This window comes from Dendropsophus ebraccatus, chromosome 12, assembly GCF_027789765.1.
Source record: "Dendropsophus ebraccatus isolate aDenEbr1 chromosome 12, aDenEbr1.pat, whole genome shotgun sequence".
Classification (NCBI taxonomy): Eukaryota; Metazoa; Chordata; class Amphibia; order Anura; family Hylidae; genus Dendropsophus; species Dendropsophus ebraccatus.
The window spans coordinates 40,338,388-40,356,727 of NC_091465.1; the positions used below are offsets into that span (position 1 = coordinate 40,338,388).

Below are 18,340 nucleotides of genomic sequence, written 5' to 3' on the forward strand. Positions count from 1 at the left end.
ACTCTTTATTATTTTCAATTATATCATATACAAAGTTTGACAAAAGTAATTGTCGACATGAACCTTTCAATGGTTTTAAAAAAGGAAAAACTATGTAGGAAAACAAAGTTTATGCAATGAAAATAATGTAATGTTTAGTATGATTGCTAGGAGAAGGAACGGCTTATCTGATAATCCACATTACAGTGGTCATATAGGGCTTCAGAGTAAAGGCCACATTCAACCAGATAACCAATGCAAGAGATATTTAGTGTTACATGTAGGCCATGAAAATTAATGGCTGACCACATCACAGGCAAAGTCTGGGGACCATTATCACCACATCCTATTATGTGGTGCACACTTACCTTTGTATAGTAATACATTGAGGCTTTAACTACTAGCATTCATATAATCTGGCCTTGTGTATTATGGTAGCTATATAGATGGGGATGTTATTATGGATTGCATTTTTTTTGTCATATGGTTTTTACACAGTACAGAAGCAAAAATAAATACATAAGCTTCATACTGCATCTATTACTCTAATAATATTTTTGCACTCTGAGGTTGTATGCACCCTCCCGCCATTTCTTGCTTGCACCATCATCACTTACTGTCTTCCCCCATGTACATAGCATCTTACTTGGACCAGAAAGCATAGAAACTGCTCAAAAAGATCTGCAGCATTTCCGAGTGTCCCAGTCAGATGTCATGCTATACACAGCAAGTGGGTATTAACCAAGAGAACTACTGGAACCTGAGATGTGTTGTTAGAAACCTATCATGCTCTATATCTGGTTTCAGATTATCCCCCCCCCCCAAAAAAAAAAAATATTATTATTAATAATATATATATATATAATGTTTCTGTACTTACTTATTTATACTTACTTTTTTATACATCTACTTATATAAATCCAGAATTTATTATATTATATATATAATCCTGGATTTATATAAGTAGATGTTCAAAATGGAATTCCCATCTTAAGCATTCATGGCAGACCAACAGAGTACTCCACCTTTGTGACCCAGAGAAGAAATCTCATGACCCCGTTTGCATTTCATGCTGCCTAATTTATTGACAGAAGTGAAGGGAGAGGATGTGTCATAAATGTTTAACATGGGAATATCCTGTGTACTTCACGGACTGTTGATATATAGAGTGAAAACTATCAGGGCCAGTTCACACAGAGCAAAAGTGGTTCCGACGGAACTGGTGGCGCGCAAGCCCTCCCATAGACTCACTGTGTGAGACTGAGGCAGGAGGAATTCCACGGCGGAGAGTACTGCCACAGAATTCCGACGCTTTTGCTCTGTGTGAACTGGCCCTTAGGGTCTATTGCTATTTTGACAAACTTGACAAAACCAATGCTTTAAATAATATGTTGACCCCAGCACCAGGAAGTGGAGCGTAGCAGAGACTGCACGCCAAGGTAAGAAAGGCTGCGGGGGGGGGGGGGGGGGGGGGGGGGGGGGGGGGGGTTTGTTATGAGGTAAATATACAATATATTTCTTTTACATTACGTAGCCTAGACGTATTTATTTTTAAAAAACTTTTACCGGACAATCCCCATAACTTGTCCCAAAGCATCTAAAACAAAAGATGAAGCAACTTTGCAAGCAAACTTTTTTCATAATCTTAGTTTTTGTGTGTGCAGCTTTTCTGTAGACCTATGTGTCTCCATGGTAACAGGCCCCAAACACATTCTGTAGTTTGATCCTGCAGTCCTCTAGTCATTCATTTAGCTCACCTAATGCCTGTCTGTCACAAGTAGGCAGCACAGGGATGGCACTTGCAGGATCTGACTACATGAATGCAGTCTGTTACCATGGAGAAAGATAATTCTACATTGGACCTGTAGAAACAAGAAGAGATTTTACAATATTAAACTATTATTGCTGCTTCATTTTACAATGGAAAAAGATTGGTTACGAAGCATGACCTTTCCTTTAACAATGAGAGAATGATCCCTAAGTGTCGTTTAGAATAATTCAGACAGTCCATTATCATAAAATATTGCTCATCCACGGCTCAGAGGCTGCAAAGAACCTGAAAAAATGTGGTCACTTGGCCCAAAACCAAAACACATGCAGGGAAGTGACATACACAAATGTAATGAAGTTACCATACCTGGGGTGGTGGAGGGTGTGGTAGTTGTGGTGGTAGTGGTGGTTGTTGTGGGTGGTGGGGGGGTGGTGGGGGGATCTGGATGGAAAAAACAAGGAAAACAAAAAACCAAATTAAAATAAAAATAAAGCACATCACAAAAAAACACAATATCAATGGAAAATCAGTAGGATATCAATGCATCGATGGAAACCAGCACACTATTAATGTGAACATTTAGCAGGATATAATCTGCAAAGCATCCGTAAAATGATTATGAAATAAGGTAATTAAAGGGATAATTAATCCAACAGTAAAACAAAAGACAATATACAAACAGGAAATCAGCGGGATAGTAATGAAAAAAAAAATATATATATATATATATATATTAACATGGAATACACGTGACACAAACACTTGCAGTACGTCAAGTTGAAAGCGACATAGAAATAAAAAAGGGGGAAAAAACACCAAATACAAATATAAATTAGTAATGATGGCATTAAACCTGAAAATGCAGCCTGTCAGCAGGAGATATCAGAAATAAAGGCAAAATATGAAGGACATAAGCATTGAGCAGAAAAACCACAGCATATTTCTGTGAGCCGCAGCAAGTAACATCAAGCCACGGTAATTAGCTGTATAACTGCTTAGCATCACTCTTGTCTCAGCCTGCAAGCACGGTGTTTTTGGTTACGCTTGTTTAAAAAACTTCACCATGCAAATAATATATATATATATATATATATATATATATATATATATATATATATACACACACAGTGGTACCTTGGTTTAAGAGTAACTTGGTCTAAGAGCGTTTTGGTTTAAGAGCTCACAGTTTTTCAAAATTGTGACTTGGTTTAAGGGCATTGCTTTGGTTTAAGAGCTCCCTGGGCTGGGTGGGAGCGTGAGTGGGGGAGGGGCATGGTCTGCATAGCGGGGTCTACAGCCCTGTACTCTGACCCAGGAAGTCTCCCTCACCTTCCAAATCATAGCAGATCCACTTCAGGCTGGGGCTTACATCAGAGGACAGGACTGTGGAGGTAATCTTTCCATAACTGTAACCCCTCTCTCCCCGGACAGTGAGTGCTGCTATACTGTGCCCACATCTGCCCTGCTCCTTCCTTCATACTTCCTGCAGTCTCTGTCAGCCCTTTTGTTTCCCATCTTCTCCATTACTGTACAGTAACTTATATTATCACATATTCTGCTGTTTCTGAATGTTTGTTTCATCTGTTTTACATGTTATTCAGAATAATAAATATTTATTTTTGGGGTGTGGAACCAATTGTCTGCATCCGTATGATTTCTTATGGGAAAATTTGCTTTGGTTTAAGAGTGGATTCGGATTACAAGCATGGTCCTGGAACGAATAATGCTCGTAATCCAAGGCACCACTGTGTATGTATATTTACATAGAGGACTAGAGATGAGTGAACCACCCAACTTCTTCAGCCACCTGTAATCAAATTCTGGATGCTCAGGGATCGCTTATCTCTATAGAGGACAATGGTCTGTTGGCTTAAAAATCAAATAACTTCCTTGTCCCATGTCACTATGCTAGGACCAGAGCTCAATTTGCCCATCAAATCTAAAAACCACTGAAGAAGAGACTAACATTGTGACCACCAGGGCTGGGTGTTCTCTTCCTGCCTTTCAACTGTACCAATAAAATTCTGGTTCCTCTGGCAAGGAGCACAGTGGACAGAAAGTGCAGGTCGTTACCCATACGGTCCAGTAGTAAACAGTGTTCAGTCCACAGCTCCATAAAAAACTTTCAAACTTTATTCTTAGGCTGGGTTCACACTGTGTTTTTGCAATCCATTTTTTTAATCCATTTTTTGCAAAAAACGGATGCATTTGTGTGCCACTGTTTCGATCCATTTTTCCATTGACTTTATTTAAACTGATCCGTTTTTTTTTTACGGACACAAAAACGTAGCTGACACTACTTTTGTGTCCGTTTAAAAAAAAAAAGTGGAAGTCAATGGAAAAACGGATCAAAACAGATGCACACTAATGCATCCATTTTTCATTGCAAAATGAAAGAGATTGCAAAAGATTGCAAAAACACAGTGTGAACCTAGCCTTAGATATCTAAAAAGTAACAAAAGAGTTTAAGACTTGTTACTTTTAAGATGTCTAAGAATAAAGCTTTAAATTTTTTTTACGTTGCTGTGGACTGAACACTGTTTACCTGTTGTTTACTATATAAAATGAATAAAACTCAGCCGTTATGAGCAGCAAACTACGTATCAAGGGAAAAGCATTAACTGAAATAGTCAACAGCCAATCTCTACTGGGAGTGCAAAAAGGAAATGGCTAGAAAAATGTTGCTGGAAGATGGCAGATGTCCAAGACAGGCAAGGGGCTATAGAAGAAGGGAATGAAATGCAGAACACTTAAAAACCATGCAAACAGCCTAATCCCAGAGGTGTGAATAGGGCCACAGAAACCAATGGGACCTTAATTTGGCTGTAATTGCAGAATCACAATTACAGACGCATTTTGTGGATGTGTGAAAGAGGAGGCCTTAGGTTCCAAAAAAAAGTTTAATGACCACATTTTTATGGATCGTTGCTGGATTCTATAATAAGATTCTTCAATAAAGTTCACGATTTTACCGGATGTTCAGCACCCCTACTGTTTCTTTTCTGTTTTACTACATCCAGGTCAAGCGTTGGTTCATGTCCTCCAATATACTATTTGACTACAGATCTCAGTCTTCACATGGTGAGCAATCTTATTTTACTTTGCTAAGTGGAAAGTTGTTCTGATTGGTGTTTTATTTATTTCTTTTAGCTATCATGCAAGAATGAAACGTCTCTGTATCCTATATTTTAAAGATGATAGTTTTATTTAGACTTGCAACAATTCTGATGTTATACAAAGTCTTGCTTGGTTGATGGGATCCCCAGTCATTTTCTCAGCAATTATTCACAGAATAACACACATTACAAAGTTATACAACTTTGTAATGTATGTTATGTCTGTGAATCGCCCCCTTCCCGTGTCCCCCTGACCCCCGCACGTGTACCCGGAAGTGTGGTGCGCTATATATACCTGATCCCCTTTAATCACTTTTTTCAGACGATTTTTTTTTTTTTTTTATTTCATGTAACTGGTTAAAGTGGCAGTAAAAGCTAAAGAATGGGGACATTAAATGATAAAATAACTTCATTTAGTACCTTCCATCGTATGCTATTTTTTCTGATAACTATTTTCTTGTAACTTTGCCAGGAAGAAAATAAATGACATTACAGTACATTATGTAAGATCACAGGTTATGACTAAAGATGAGCGAACCTGGAGCATGCTCGAGTCCATCCGAACCCGAACTTTCAGCATTTGATTGGCGGTGGCTGCTGAAGTTGGATAAAGCCCTAATTCTATGTGGAAAACATGGATATAGTCATTGGCTGTATCCATGTTTTCCAGACAACCTTAGAGCTTTATCCAAGTTCCGCAGCCGCCACTAATCAAAAAACGAACGTTCAGGTTCAGATGGACTCAAACCCGAACCCGGTTCGCTCATCTCTAGTTATGACACTAAAGGCCGTACTACGTGGCCTGACCATGATCTCTTGCATAACCTATCACACGTCTCAATAATCCTGGGCTACACGAACATCGCTAGGTTGCTTAATCAGCCACATATCTACTACATGGAGAAATGTGCGTCTGACAGCAGATTATTGTTTGACAGGTCTTAAATGTGCGATCAGCCAACAAGCAAGCTCTTCTGCTGATCGCTCGATTTATTGTACGGTGATATCTGCCTGATTTGCACAGGCTAGTTTGTTACAGACTATGACTGTTTTACAACTTTTACATTGGCAATGGAATAACACTTAAGTATAGATACACTGGTTAAAGAGGTTCATCCATATTGAAAACTTTACACCTATTCCTCGGATAATGATACATGTCCAACTGGTAAAGGTCTAGTTGTTGGGACCTGCACTAATGGAGTGGGCACACTTCCACTGTACTCTAACTGTATGGGACTGTCAGAGATAACTTAGGTGAACTATGTTTTTATGACCTGTTCTCTGTTTATAGTTTGTTCCTGGCTTTGGCTGCAAAAATCTGTCAGATATGTCCAATAATCTGTGAGTGTAAACCAATGTATTCTTATAGATTCACCTAGCTGCACAATAATCTGAACCCAGCAGTGAGATGACAACAATGTAGATATTGAGACAGTACAAAATCCAATGACTACGCAGTGCAGGGAAACAGACACACTAGGTAGATTTTGTTTAGTAACCCTGGAACAATTCCGATAGGTATCCTGCGGAGGTCAAGGCTCCTCTACCCATGGACTCCCAGCTGCTGCTAACTGACTGACCATTTGCAGTGACCAGAAAAACAAAGCTGCGCAAGTTTTGTTTCAGATTTCAATTTTGGCTGGCACGAGGAATCCTGCGGGCAGCACATGAGAAAGTGATGTCGGCACTGAGTAACCAAACTGAAAAGCAAGAAATGGTTTTGGATTGTGCATCGGACCACACACCGGCCCAAGGTTCTGCTGTGTTTGAACAATGACCCTGCTGTGTCAAAAGAGGAAAGACACAGAGCACAGTGGCAGCGAGCACTGCAGCTCATCTCATGACAGTTAAAGATATTCTGCCAAGTGAATTTATGAGCCCTATGACCGGCCAGGACAGGGAGTGTGTAATCCAGAGAACCTTGAGGCAATGCGGCGACTGCTGGGAAGAGAATGTGTCATTCTGCTAGTTTATGACTGAAATGTAAAGGTAGAAGTATGCAGAAATCCCGGAAGTGTCGGCTGGCCGAGACACACAGTCTGCAGACTAACCTGCAGGAGCGGCTCAGTGTAGAGTTACCTAAAGAATGTTATCCACTGTACACTAGAGGACATCTGACTTCCTTTGATATGACAATGGGTTGATGATATATTTTTGCAGTTAGCCACACCATCTTTCCTTGAAATTCACAGAAAAAAAAAAAAATAAATAAAAAGTTGTGCTAGTCTTAAGGCCCTATTTCACGGAACGATTATCGGCCGTATTCGGCTGCTACAGACGATAATCGTCCCGTGGAATACAGTGCAACAATAAGCCAACATCGTTCATGTCAGCTGATCGTTGCACTGATACAGCAACGATCTTCTGCCATCGCTCCGTTGAATAGGAGCATCGGCAGCAGACGGTGCTGTATCCTATGGGCTGCCCGGACGATCAGCGATCACCCAGGCAGCCCCCCCACAGCTCCCCGCCGCCCCTCCCGCACTCACCCGCTCGCTGCAGCCGCGTTGTATAGCGGCGGCAGCGAGCTGGGAACGAGGAGCAAACGAGCGCTGAGAGCACTCGTTTGTTCCTCTAGACGACCCGTTGAATAGGGCCATTAGTGTGGCTGCTTTTGTATTTCGCTAGTTAAAGAGTCACCGTCATTATAAATAACTGCTGACTAGGTTTGATCGAACAGTGGAAAAAGCTAGGTTCGATCGAACTCGAACCTAGCCCGACCTTCCACATTTAATTGCTGATGCCTTCCCGATCCATGCGGAAGGAGGAGACAGCCCGGAGACCACCTGGATTTCCGGGAATTAGCCTATTACCTAGGCTAAATCCCGGAATTCCAGGCAGTCCCCGTGCTGTCCCCTCCTTCCCCACAGACCGGGAAGGCATCAGGAATAGGCTTGTTTGATCAAGCCTACTGCTGAAGTCATCTCACATGTCAGTCAAAAGTTATTGATCACTGCTGACACCTGTTGCAATCAGGATATATAGCAGGAGAGAAAGTGTGGCGACCGTGCCATCCACTCCCCGGCCTCCCACTAATTCCGACAGTTTAGCCCTATCATAGTCTATGAGGCCAAACTGTCAAAATTAGTGCGCGTCTGGGGAGTGGACTGCATGGTTAACATCCCCTCTTCCCAGCTATATATCCTGATAGCAGCGGGTGTCAGCACTGAGACCTGCAGCGATCAATACCTTTTGACATGCCTAATGACGTGTCAGCAGTTATTAATAATGACAGTGACTCTTTAACTAGTGAAAGTTAACAGAAATGCGATTTGTGGCCATGGTGCCTTACATTTCAGTAGGCAATAGTTGTGGAAATGTTGTATCAAAATACTAAAAAAAAAAAAAAAAAGGTAAAAGTTTTCATCTGTTTGTTCAAGCCCCACTGATCTCCACATATAGCTAGGAAAAGCACATGGATGAGTGTCTAATGTCTAATATATATATATAAAATGTCATTAGTGCCGTGCCCTGCTGGATAGATATCAATAAGAGTTTTGTTCTGTATATCTACATTTATATTAAATATACAGGTTGATGCCAGCTTGCTAGGCGGTGAGGCGTGACAGATTTTACTTAAGGTTCCTATACACTTTAGGGTAAAGCCAGGCAACCCTGATGATTTTGCCAGGACAATCCACTCTTAACATGAGTCATGATGAATTTCACCCGCCTGACCCTTTTGTTCTTTGGGAGAGAAGATGCCGCCAAAGCTGTCTGACAACGTCTTATTTCCCCCTCTCTCAACACACATGAATGTCAGGTCAAATATTCATGTGTATAGGGGTTAATGGGAGAGACAGCTGTAAGCTGGCCGACAGATATTGAAGGTGTATGTGCACTGTCAGTCTGAGTTCTAGCCCTATAGTACTCCACTATATACTATAGTTCAGTGATGAACAGAAGTGCAGCATTATTGAACTTTCTGGATTACAGGTTACCAGATTACTGTACAAATTAAAAAAAAATTACATAAATCTGCATTATAGAAAAGTAAAGTCTGATGGAAATAAATGCCAGATTATCAGATTTTTCTGGATTACCAAATTACATATTAAGGATATTTGGGCTGGATAGGGGCTTATGTTCAGACTCTGCATTGATGCAGATTACAAATGACACCGGCTTCTCATTCTGAAATGCAGATTTGAAATTTGACAAGTTTTACCGATAATGTGATGGTATTGCTTAAAACTGGTGACATTCTCGGAATAATGTGAAATTTAATGTACATCGTTCTAATTCCTAAGGTTGGTATAAATGGGATTTAACCCTTCACTATGCCTGTACTGATGCATTTAGACTGAATTAGCACAATTTGAGAAAGCAGAAGAATGAAGCACATGAACACACATTATTATCTTGGTTTATTGTATTGAAGAAGTGCAGAAGAACAAAGATGAATGCTCCATATACCCTGGAGAGATTGCATATACTTAAAGGGGTTATTCACAGAGCAGAAAAGGTCCTACCTGCACTACTCTCTGGCCTCTGGGGTGGATGCAAGCATTGTGTGCGGGTGAAGTCACATTTACATGCAATGTCCAATAGCAGCCTGATGTCTCCATGCCATCGATAACATTGGGTAGCTAGTAAACATCAACTACAACATCGATTCCTTCTTTTAAAGATGGAACAAAACAGGTAGCACCTTTTCTACTCTCCAGATAACCCATTTAGGGTATATACATGCTGAGTAAATCAGGCGGAATCCTGCATGCCTTAGTGTGCCATAGCCTGTCTATGGGAGAGAGCGTGTGCCTCCTCTGCTCAAAGAATCGACATGTCAATTCCCTTAAAGGGACTGTACCATCAGGCCTGGGCTGAAGCACTGGAGGCGGGCTGACCCACCCCCAGTGGAAGAAAACCTCCGCTCCTCTATGACACTGTTCCTCTAGAATAAATGGAGCTGTATCATAGAGGAACGGGGGTATCCTCCCATTGGGCGTGGGTCAGCCCGCCTCCAAAGCTTTAGCCCAGGCCTGATGGTACATTCCCTTTAAAGGGGAGAATGATCAGATTTTATGCAGAGGAACAGAGAACATGCTGCCCATAGCAACCAATCAGATACCAGCTTTTATTTTTAAGGTCTCTAAAAAATGAAAGCCAGACTCTGATTGGTTGCTATGGGCAACTTCTTCACTGCTTTTCTTTGATCCTGTATTAGTGCAGTGAATTATTGGGTGGGGGCTAGCTATGGGCCAGTTATTGGCTGAACAAGCCAATACTGCAATGTGGAATAGGCCCAGCGATCAGTTGATGAACAAGCAAAGGGCCATACAAGGTTCAAAGGACCACAGTCTACTGGTGCCTAGGTTTGTTCCATTTCCCAGCGTATATTGTTTATTTTGTGGCTCTCAAAATCAAAAACTGCAATTGTTCAATGGACTTGGTACAGCTATGCCACGGTATACATCGGCATGCTGTTCTTCCAGTAGGCCAATGTATACCCTGAACAGAAGATACTTTGTAGATGTGAACGTGGCCTAACAGTTTTTGCAAATGTTAGAAATGGTGAAGCAAAAATACAATCTGTTATATAATGTTGTACTCGATTTACTGATCTTAGAAAAGCCCTATTAAAAAGGCACCCAAACGTTAAAGGAGCATTCAGACATACTGTGTTTCCAGCAGGTTTCTTGCTGTGTTCAGTCATTTATTTACATAGCATAAAAATGCAGTGTGAAATCCGCAGCAAACACGGTATGTGTGTGAATGTACTCGAAAGGGGTAACCTGGGCATTCAACAATAATGGTCTTTCCACAGGATAGACCATCATCGTTTAATCGGTGGGAAGTCTTTGGGTTATTCAGTTCAATAGGAGATGTGCTGCAGTTACCTGGCTCCACCAATACACATTGGACTGAATACACTGTTTCAGGCCATTCATTGTGTACGTTCCAGTACCACGGTTCTGCCAAACATGTAATCAATAGCTTTCGATGTTGAATGCCTGGAAACCCCCCTTAAGGTCTTGTTAACATGTGTCGAATTTGGCCCAAGCTATGGCATGGATTTTCCAGTAAAATCAGCATTGAATTCAATTATATTCCTCATGCAATGTATATGAATGAGATTTGCACAATCCCATTCACAATATGTAACAATTGTTTTGTTAACAAAACAAAAACAAAAAAACACACACACACAAGAATGAGGAGTTTGCCACAGATTTCTGCAGATTCAGCACAGGAAACCTGGCAGATTAGCCTGGGCTAATCCTTGTAAGGATGTACTGCACTTAATCCAGGTCTAAGCCTTAAAATTCTGCGGCAAATCTCGTACTAAAATACATGGTGGATTTGCAGGACACATGTAGTCATATGAGAGCCGTAGTCCTGGTTTGTTAATAATCTAATTTTACTTACAGAGAGTCTGACATTTTAATATTCTGTATAGGCGGCCATATTTATACAAGTGAAAACTGTTGGTTGTCACTTTTGCAGTAGTTTCCCAGCAGTTGATGACAATCTGTCACTTTCTCGGCATGTACTGTTAATAACATAGTGACAGTTTATCATCGGCAGCAGAGAAGCGACTGCACAAGTGACAACCAATATGGCAGCAGATCCTGCTGTTACTTCTGAAAAATGGCATCTGCAACAGACAAGAAAAAAAGCCAAGATCATAAAAACATTATTAACAAATGTTGGCTATTAAACATATCATTTCTTACTACATTCTAGTTAAAGAGAGTCATCTGTTTACGGTGTCGGGGAACTAGAGAAATAGGGTGAATAGTCTCAACCTGTTCACTTCTATCTCCGCTATGGTTGTGTGCTGTTCAGAAGAACAGCTGGAGGGTCTTGGAGTTGTTGCCGTAAGGCTAAAATGGCCCTATGGATAACATGCAAGAAAACAAGCAGTGTCCCCACTCTCTCACTGTGATCCAGAGTCTTTTAATCTCATTTATATATTCCCAGAGAACCCCTTTACGTTTGTTCTAACTGATAATATGCCAAATAGGCCATCTAGCTAACAAAAGGGCGGTGACCACGATAACTGCCAACCCGAAAAATCATTAGTAATGGATTGTTCAGACAAGCTTTTGGGTTTCCTGCCAAGGTACCTCTGATATGATTTAGTGTCCTGATGAAAAGTCACTAATACTGCCGATGAAACACTGGATTACTGATCCCAACAGGGGATGAACAAAATCTTTGAAAATTCTATTCTCTCTGTCAATCCTACAAAGTGTGAATCACGCTGATTCACAACAGACTCAAGCCTGAAGAAGCAACCATCTACAATGCCAATAGGGATTACCTGCTGTTTACTCATTGATGCGGTGCAAACAGACTTCAAATTGGTTTTAGGAACTAAGGGGCAATATACATGGGACGTACAGCTAAGAGTCATGTAACATGACTGCTGACATTTTTCTTATGTGATGCCCCCTTCTTCTCCAAATGATGTCTTAAGGAACCTACAGCCTTATATTCTGGCGGATAAGTCGACAGGGTGTATAAAACGACACCAATTTTTTCAGTTAAAATATAGAGTTTGGGATATACTCGTCGTAAGACTACCCCTTTTTCAATCACACAAAATAAAAATTTATAAAAAACATCAGACAGTAGCAAGATCTGAACGGCAGAAAAGGAGGTGCAGTAATACCCGTAGGATACAAGGGCAGGCCAAACGGGTGAAAGTGTTGTGTTTTTCTGGGCACAGCAAAACTGTACCGTATCTCTTTTTTCCAAACCCCTTCATACGGTCACCGCATACGGTGGAGATGTGGTCGTTTTGTTAGCTCTCTTCACCATATGCAGTGACTGCAGATTCTCCAGTCCGGTTCAAAGTTTTTTGGCTCCCGGCCTATAAGGCGACAAGCGGTGTATCAGACGACCCTTGACCTTTGAGAAGATTTTCCTGGGTTAAAAAGTCTTATATGCAGGAAAATACAGTACTTTATACTTGATTGCCCAAAACAATTGCTTGCCAGGTGAAATTTTTCACAATGATGTATTGTTTTAGCCAACAGATGAGACACTCCTAGTCTGAAGAGAAGTCGGCCATGTTTGAAATATTTGTGTGTGATCAGATGAAAGATCTTTCACTCACAAAGAACTTTCAGGAAAAAATATTCTCAGTATGTTCCCAGAAAGACTGTTCATCCTTTCACTGGGGTCTTTGATCATGTATGGTCGGTGTGTACACGTATAATTGACCAAGATGGACTAGAATATGTAAGGCTGAATGTGTAAAATGATTGTTCATTAGACAATCTGTTGTTCAACCATCAACCTACTTTTAGCTAATGTTTATGGTCATCTTTACTGTCTGCATCTGTCAAACAACTATAATATAAGGTCACAGACAATACTGTAAGTAAAAAAGGAGCCAAAGGGTCATTTCAAATAGTCCAGTAGATCGCTGCTTGATACCAGCAGTAATCTACTTAAAAGAAGCCTTTACATGTTTCCAGATATCAATTCTGGTCAGCATAGGGATGTACGATTGATCACTAGTCTGTGTGGCCCTTAAACTTATAACATTTTTGACCCCACACTTATTTAAATCATTGTAGGGCCGCGTGATCCAAGCATATGTTTATTCATTGGCTAATTGTTGGGAGTTTATATAGGGCAATAACTGGTAAGAACTGCCTTATGTAGGAAGCTCTTAAGAGACAACAGGCTGGACTGGCGCTCCATCCATGATACTACAGTCATTGCCAAAAGTTTTGAGAATGATACAAATATTTATTTTCAGTTTTTTAAATGGCAATTTGCATATACTCCATAATGCTATAAAGAGTGATCAGCTTAACAGCAATTACTTGCAAAGTCAATATTTGCCTAGAAAATGAACTTTATCCCCCAAAACACATTTCAACATCATTGCAGCACTGCCTTAAAAGGACCAGCCAACATTGTTTCAGTGATTGCTCCATTAACACAGGTGTGGGTGTTGATGAGGACAGGGCTGGAGATCAATCTGTCATAATTAAGTAAGAATGACAACTGGACACTTTAAAAGGAGGCTGGTGCTTGGCATCATTGTTTCTCTTCTGTTAACCATAGTTATCTCTAAAGAAACACGTGCAGTCATCATTGCACTGCACAAAAATAGCCTAACAGGGAAGAGTATCGCAGCTAGAGAGATTGCACCTCAGTCAACAATCTATCGCATCATCAAGAACTTCAAGGAGAGGTGTTCCATTGTTGCCAAAAAGGCTCCAGGGTGCCAAAGGAAGACCAGCAAGCGCCAGGGCCGCCTCTTAAAAGTGTTTCAGCTGCGCAATGGGACTACAAGCAGTGCAGAGCTTGCTCAGGAATGGCAGCAGGCAGGTGTGAGTGCATCTGCACACACTGTGAGGCGGAGACTCTTGGAGCAAGGCCTGGTCTCAAGGAGGGCAGCAAAGACGCCACTTCTCTCCAGAAAAAACATCAGGGACAGACAGATATTCTGCAAAAGGTACAGGGAGTGGACTGCTGAGGACTGGGGTAAAGTCATTTTCTCTGATGAATCCCCTTTCCGACTGTTTGGGACATCTGAAAAACAGCTTATTCAGAGAAGACGAGGTGAGCGCTACCACCAGTCTTGTCTCATGCCAACTGTAAAGCATCCTGAAACCATTCATGTGTGGGGTTGCTTCTCAGCCAAGGGAATCGGCTTTCTAACAGCCTTGCCTAAAAACACAGCCATGAATAAAGAATGGTACCAGAATGTCCTCCAAGAGCAACTTCTCCCAACCGTCCAAGAGCAGTTTGGCTATCAACAAACACACAAATACACATAAAAACCAGAGGGCAGCAGATCATGTAAAAATATAATATTTGTGTCATTCTCAAAACTTTTGGCCATGACTGTAGATACTGCTATAGAAGATGATTGGTACCTTGCGTGTTTGCACCAAAATCTGTATCCAGTCTATAGGCTCAGGTTCACAATTGTATTATGGATCCTTTTTATATGGAGTCGTAATGAGAACAGAGGGGCATGAGGCCTTTACTGTATCTCTGTACATCTCCAACTTTATACATTTAATAACAACATTGCCCCTAGTGGAGAATGTCCCTATGCACATGGCATTCAACAAAGCCTCTACTACAATGTGTCTCTGCAGTACAAAGCCGTACAGCCTTCAAGCACTGGGCTCTGCCATGTGCATGAATCCTAAGAGTATTCAAGTACAGAAATGTCTATAGAGAAAAGTATATAGTTAAACAACGAGTTGTGATGCCCCGGGCAACATGAGTCACATGATGTAACTTTCGCTATACAACTTTCTTTTTAATCCCCATAGGAGTCAATAGGAATCTTGTAATCGTCGTGCACTTGTCAATTCTTATTGACTACTATGGATAACTGGGTCATCTCCCTTGTGTTCACACATTCTTCCAGTAAAAAAGGAAATCCCCACTGTAATTAGTCATTAGAGTCTTTGTGTTCAAACCTCTGCCTAGAAACAATGGATGTGCCCTGCTGGTGACAACCCTGGATTGGTATTCTTAGAAAAAGTCATGGTTCAAGTCACATTTATAACAGCTAGTAATGTATATTAACTTGGCTGTCAAAGACCTGTGGGGGAAACGTTCCTTATATTTAATTGTTCTATTTATTTATTATTCAAAGTTAGTTGAAACAACCTATTAAAGTAGCACTCTGCCCTGTATACTTACCTATGATGATCGCTTTCCCACAGTGCAGAGTTATCCGATGCTCCAATGCTCTTCGAACCCTGCTGACGCCTATGTCACATCCCTTCTGACCCAATTCTATCCCCGGGGCTTTTAAAGACTGGACGTCAAGTGCCTTCAATTTGTCTCTATGAGAGCACTTTTACAGAGATGCACTGAAGGACACTGACTTTTGGCCTCTTTAGATGTGGGACAGACACAGAAGAGGTCACGTGGTTTCCAGCGGGACTTATATGGTGGTGCAGCACCAGAATAACTCTGCACTGTGGGAAAGCGATCATTACGGGTGAGTATTCAGAGAAGCCTGTAGCCGGGGAGCAAGCAAAAAAAGTGAAATGCCTATAAACAGCATTATTTTGCAGCGGATATGGAGCAGGGATGATAATAAATTGTTCCAGTGTATCTACAATTAAAAGAGAAAAAAAACTCTATAAATCATCTTCTATAAAAACTTCCTCAGTTCTTATTAGATGCTTGCTGGAGTAGGACCCCTGGGCAGACCACAACGCTCGGAGGGATATGTGGCGGGCCGTTCAGCGGGCCATGACCTCGGGCATGTGGCATGACGTTAGGAGGGGTGTACTGCAGGACATGTCGTTGGGCGTGACGGGTCATTCGGCGGGATGCGTGGCAGGACCTGACCTCGGATGTGGGTCAGGACATGGGGGCCATAGACCTGCGGTATGTCTGTGGAGGGGCTGGTAGTGAAGGGTGGCAGTGGGTAGCGGAGGTCTTACTTTCAGGGGATGCCTTATTTTCGGGGATGGGGTTCTCTATTCTGTTAATCCTCCCATATTTCTTATTTTTGGAGGCTGCATTATTTTCAGGGAAACACATTAGACAACACAGAATCTGTTTGTAGTCTGTTACCATGGAAACATATAAGTCTGTATAAGAGTTGAAGACACTAAATTTTACCAGATTTATTTTTTTTCCTTCGAATATAGTTTGCACCAATCTAGTATCAGTGCTGTGCAGCAGTGGCTTCTATAGTCCGCCAGGTTGACAACCTTGTCAGTTTTTAATAGTCTTATCCTAATATAAACCATAGGGAATTTAGCTTGCTACATGCCCTTAATTGTGTGATTCCTATAATAAAATCAATTAATTAATCTGGGCATATCCCAACGCTTTATTATTCTGCGCTTTATTCTGCCTTTGTTAGCAGAGCGGGTTACGTTAGGTATCTTAGGATTACAAATGACAGCCTGAAACGACTGGCTAATGGGTAGCTGTACTGAGAAAGATGAGAAAAATCTGAAATGTAGAGTGGATTGGGCCCAAAATCGTCCTCATTCCAGCGTATAAAAAATAGCAGATCGTAAAGGCCAGTCTAAGATGAAAGCAAATTTGTGATTCTGGGAATTAACTGCAAGACTAGAACATGTTGTGATTGTTTAAAAACCTAACAAGCTGCTTTTTTGATGTTTTCCCTGTGTGTAGGTGTGTTTGTCTTCAATGATTGTCATGCTTGTCATCATGGAACATCTTCCTTTAATGAATCACAAGCAGAGCAGGTAGAATGGGTGCAGAAGGTGTCGTTTGCTTTTAGCTAAATATATCTAGATAGATAGAAGCTGGGAGAGATCTGTAACATGGGAACATCAGAAGGGTATGGGAATATATACCATGTAAGTTCATGTATCAACGGAACTAGGAAGGATTTTACTGATGTGAACAAACAAGACATACCCATGTAATGGGGTTTACAGCTCATTTGAGTTTGCTATGAATATGAGGGATCATCAATGCAGTTTACTAGTATTACAGATGAATATCCTATCTATGAAGCCCATTTCTTCATGTGAACATGCTGGAAAGAAAAGAAAAAAAGGTTGCACCTGTAACTTATTCACTTTTTATACACCATGTCCAAATATGTAGTGCACACTTTCCTGGAAAAGAGCGTGTTCCCCCTAGTAGTAAGATTGCTGCAGATGGGTGCATTTAAAGGGGTTGTCTCGTCAGGACAATCTGTCCATATGTCTTATTGTGGGATCCCGCTCTTATAGTCATAGCATCCAGTGACCTACACTCTGAGGACTCGTGAGACCATGGTACATGGTTACTTACTCATTTAAACTATGTAATCTGCAGCTTCCTCCTGGCAAAGTCACTGGCAGCGGTCACTGGAATTTTCAGCTCTTAGTCCTGTGCTATTGGCATGCTCTGTGACCTGTGCAGAGTTCTTTAAAGAGGAAAGTTGTGACCATCACCTATTCTGAATGGTGTTATCTATATACTGGTGTCACCCTTCACTGTATTCCTGGCTGTGACAATGAACATGGAAATTACTGAAAAGTTTTTATTATAAGAAAAAAGTTTCACTTTAGGCTTAAAGTGTCTGGATCGAAAACTACAGGATTTCAGGATTATTGAAAAATATAGGTGGGGGGAAAAAAAAATTTGAAAATCCACCCTCTGGTCCTATTGGCACTAATACTGTGATTGTAGTTTGGTAACACCATCGGCAGTGTATTCGAGGCAAATACGAGGCATGGCCGCCTTCATAATAACCCAGCTGTTCACTCCACGCTTCCCAAGTGATAAAATAAACAATAAGGTGTTAAATTGGGGAGCACTTTCATGTTTCTGCAGCCACCTGTTAATGAGTCATCGTTCCCCAGGCCCGGATGAAAGAGAAGCAGAGAAGTAATCTGGCTTTGAACTTGCGAGGAAGGTAGGGTGAGCAGGGAGTGCTGCGCGTGTACTCTGCGTGTGATAGGAGACGTTAGCAGGATGTCAGCTTCCAATCACAGGCACATCTGGAAGTCCCTTTATCTCTCCCCGAGCCGGCCTGTCTGTAATTAATACATCAAACCCT

General features: G+C 41.3%; 1 protein-coding gene across 5 annotated transcripts in view; it reads right to left on the reverse strand.

Annotated features, from left to right (window-relative positions):
• Positions 1-18,340, reverse strand: part of CADM1 (cell adhesion molecule 1) — a 211,444-nt gene that overhangs the window by 18,889 nt on the left and 174,215 nt on the right. For 4 of the 5 annotated variants that reach the window (XM_069947024.1, XM_069947022.1, XM_069947021.1 and 1 more), the window contains one exon: positions 2,117-2,191. The exons of the other annotated variant lie outside the window; for it this stretch is intronic. In XM_069947024.1, the coding sequence (XP_069803125.1) occupies positions 2,117-2,191 (75 nt within the window). The remainder of the gene's footprint in view (positions 1-2,116; positions 2,192-18,340) is intronic. 5 annotated transcript variants of the gene reach the window in all.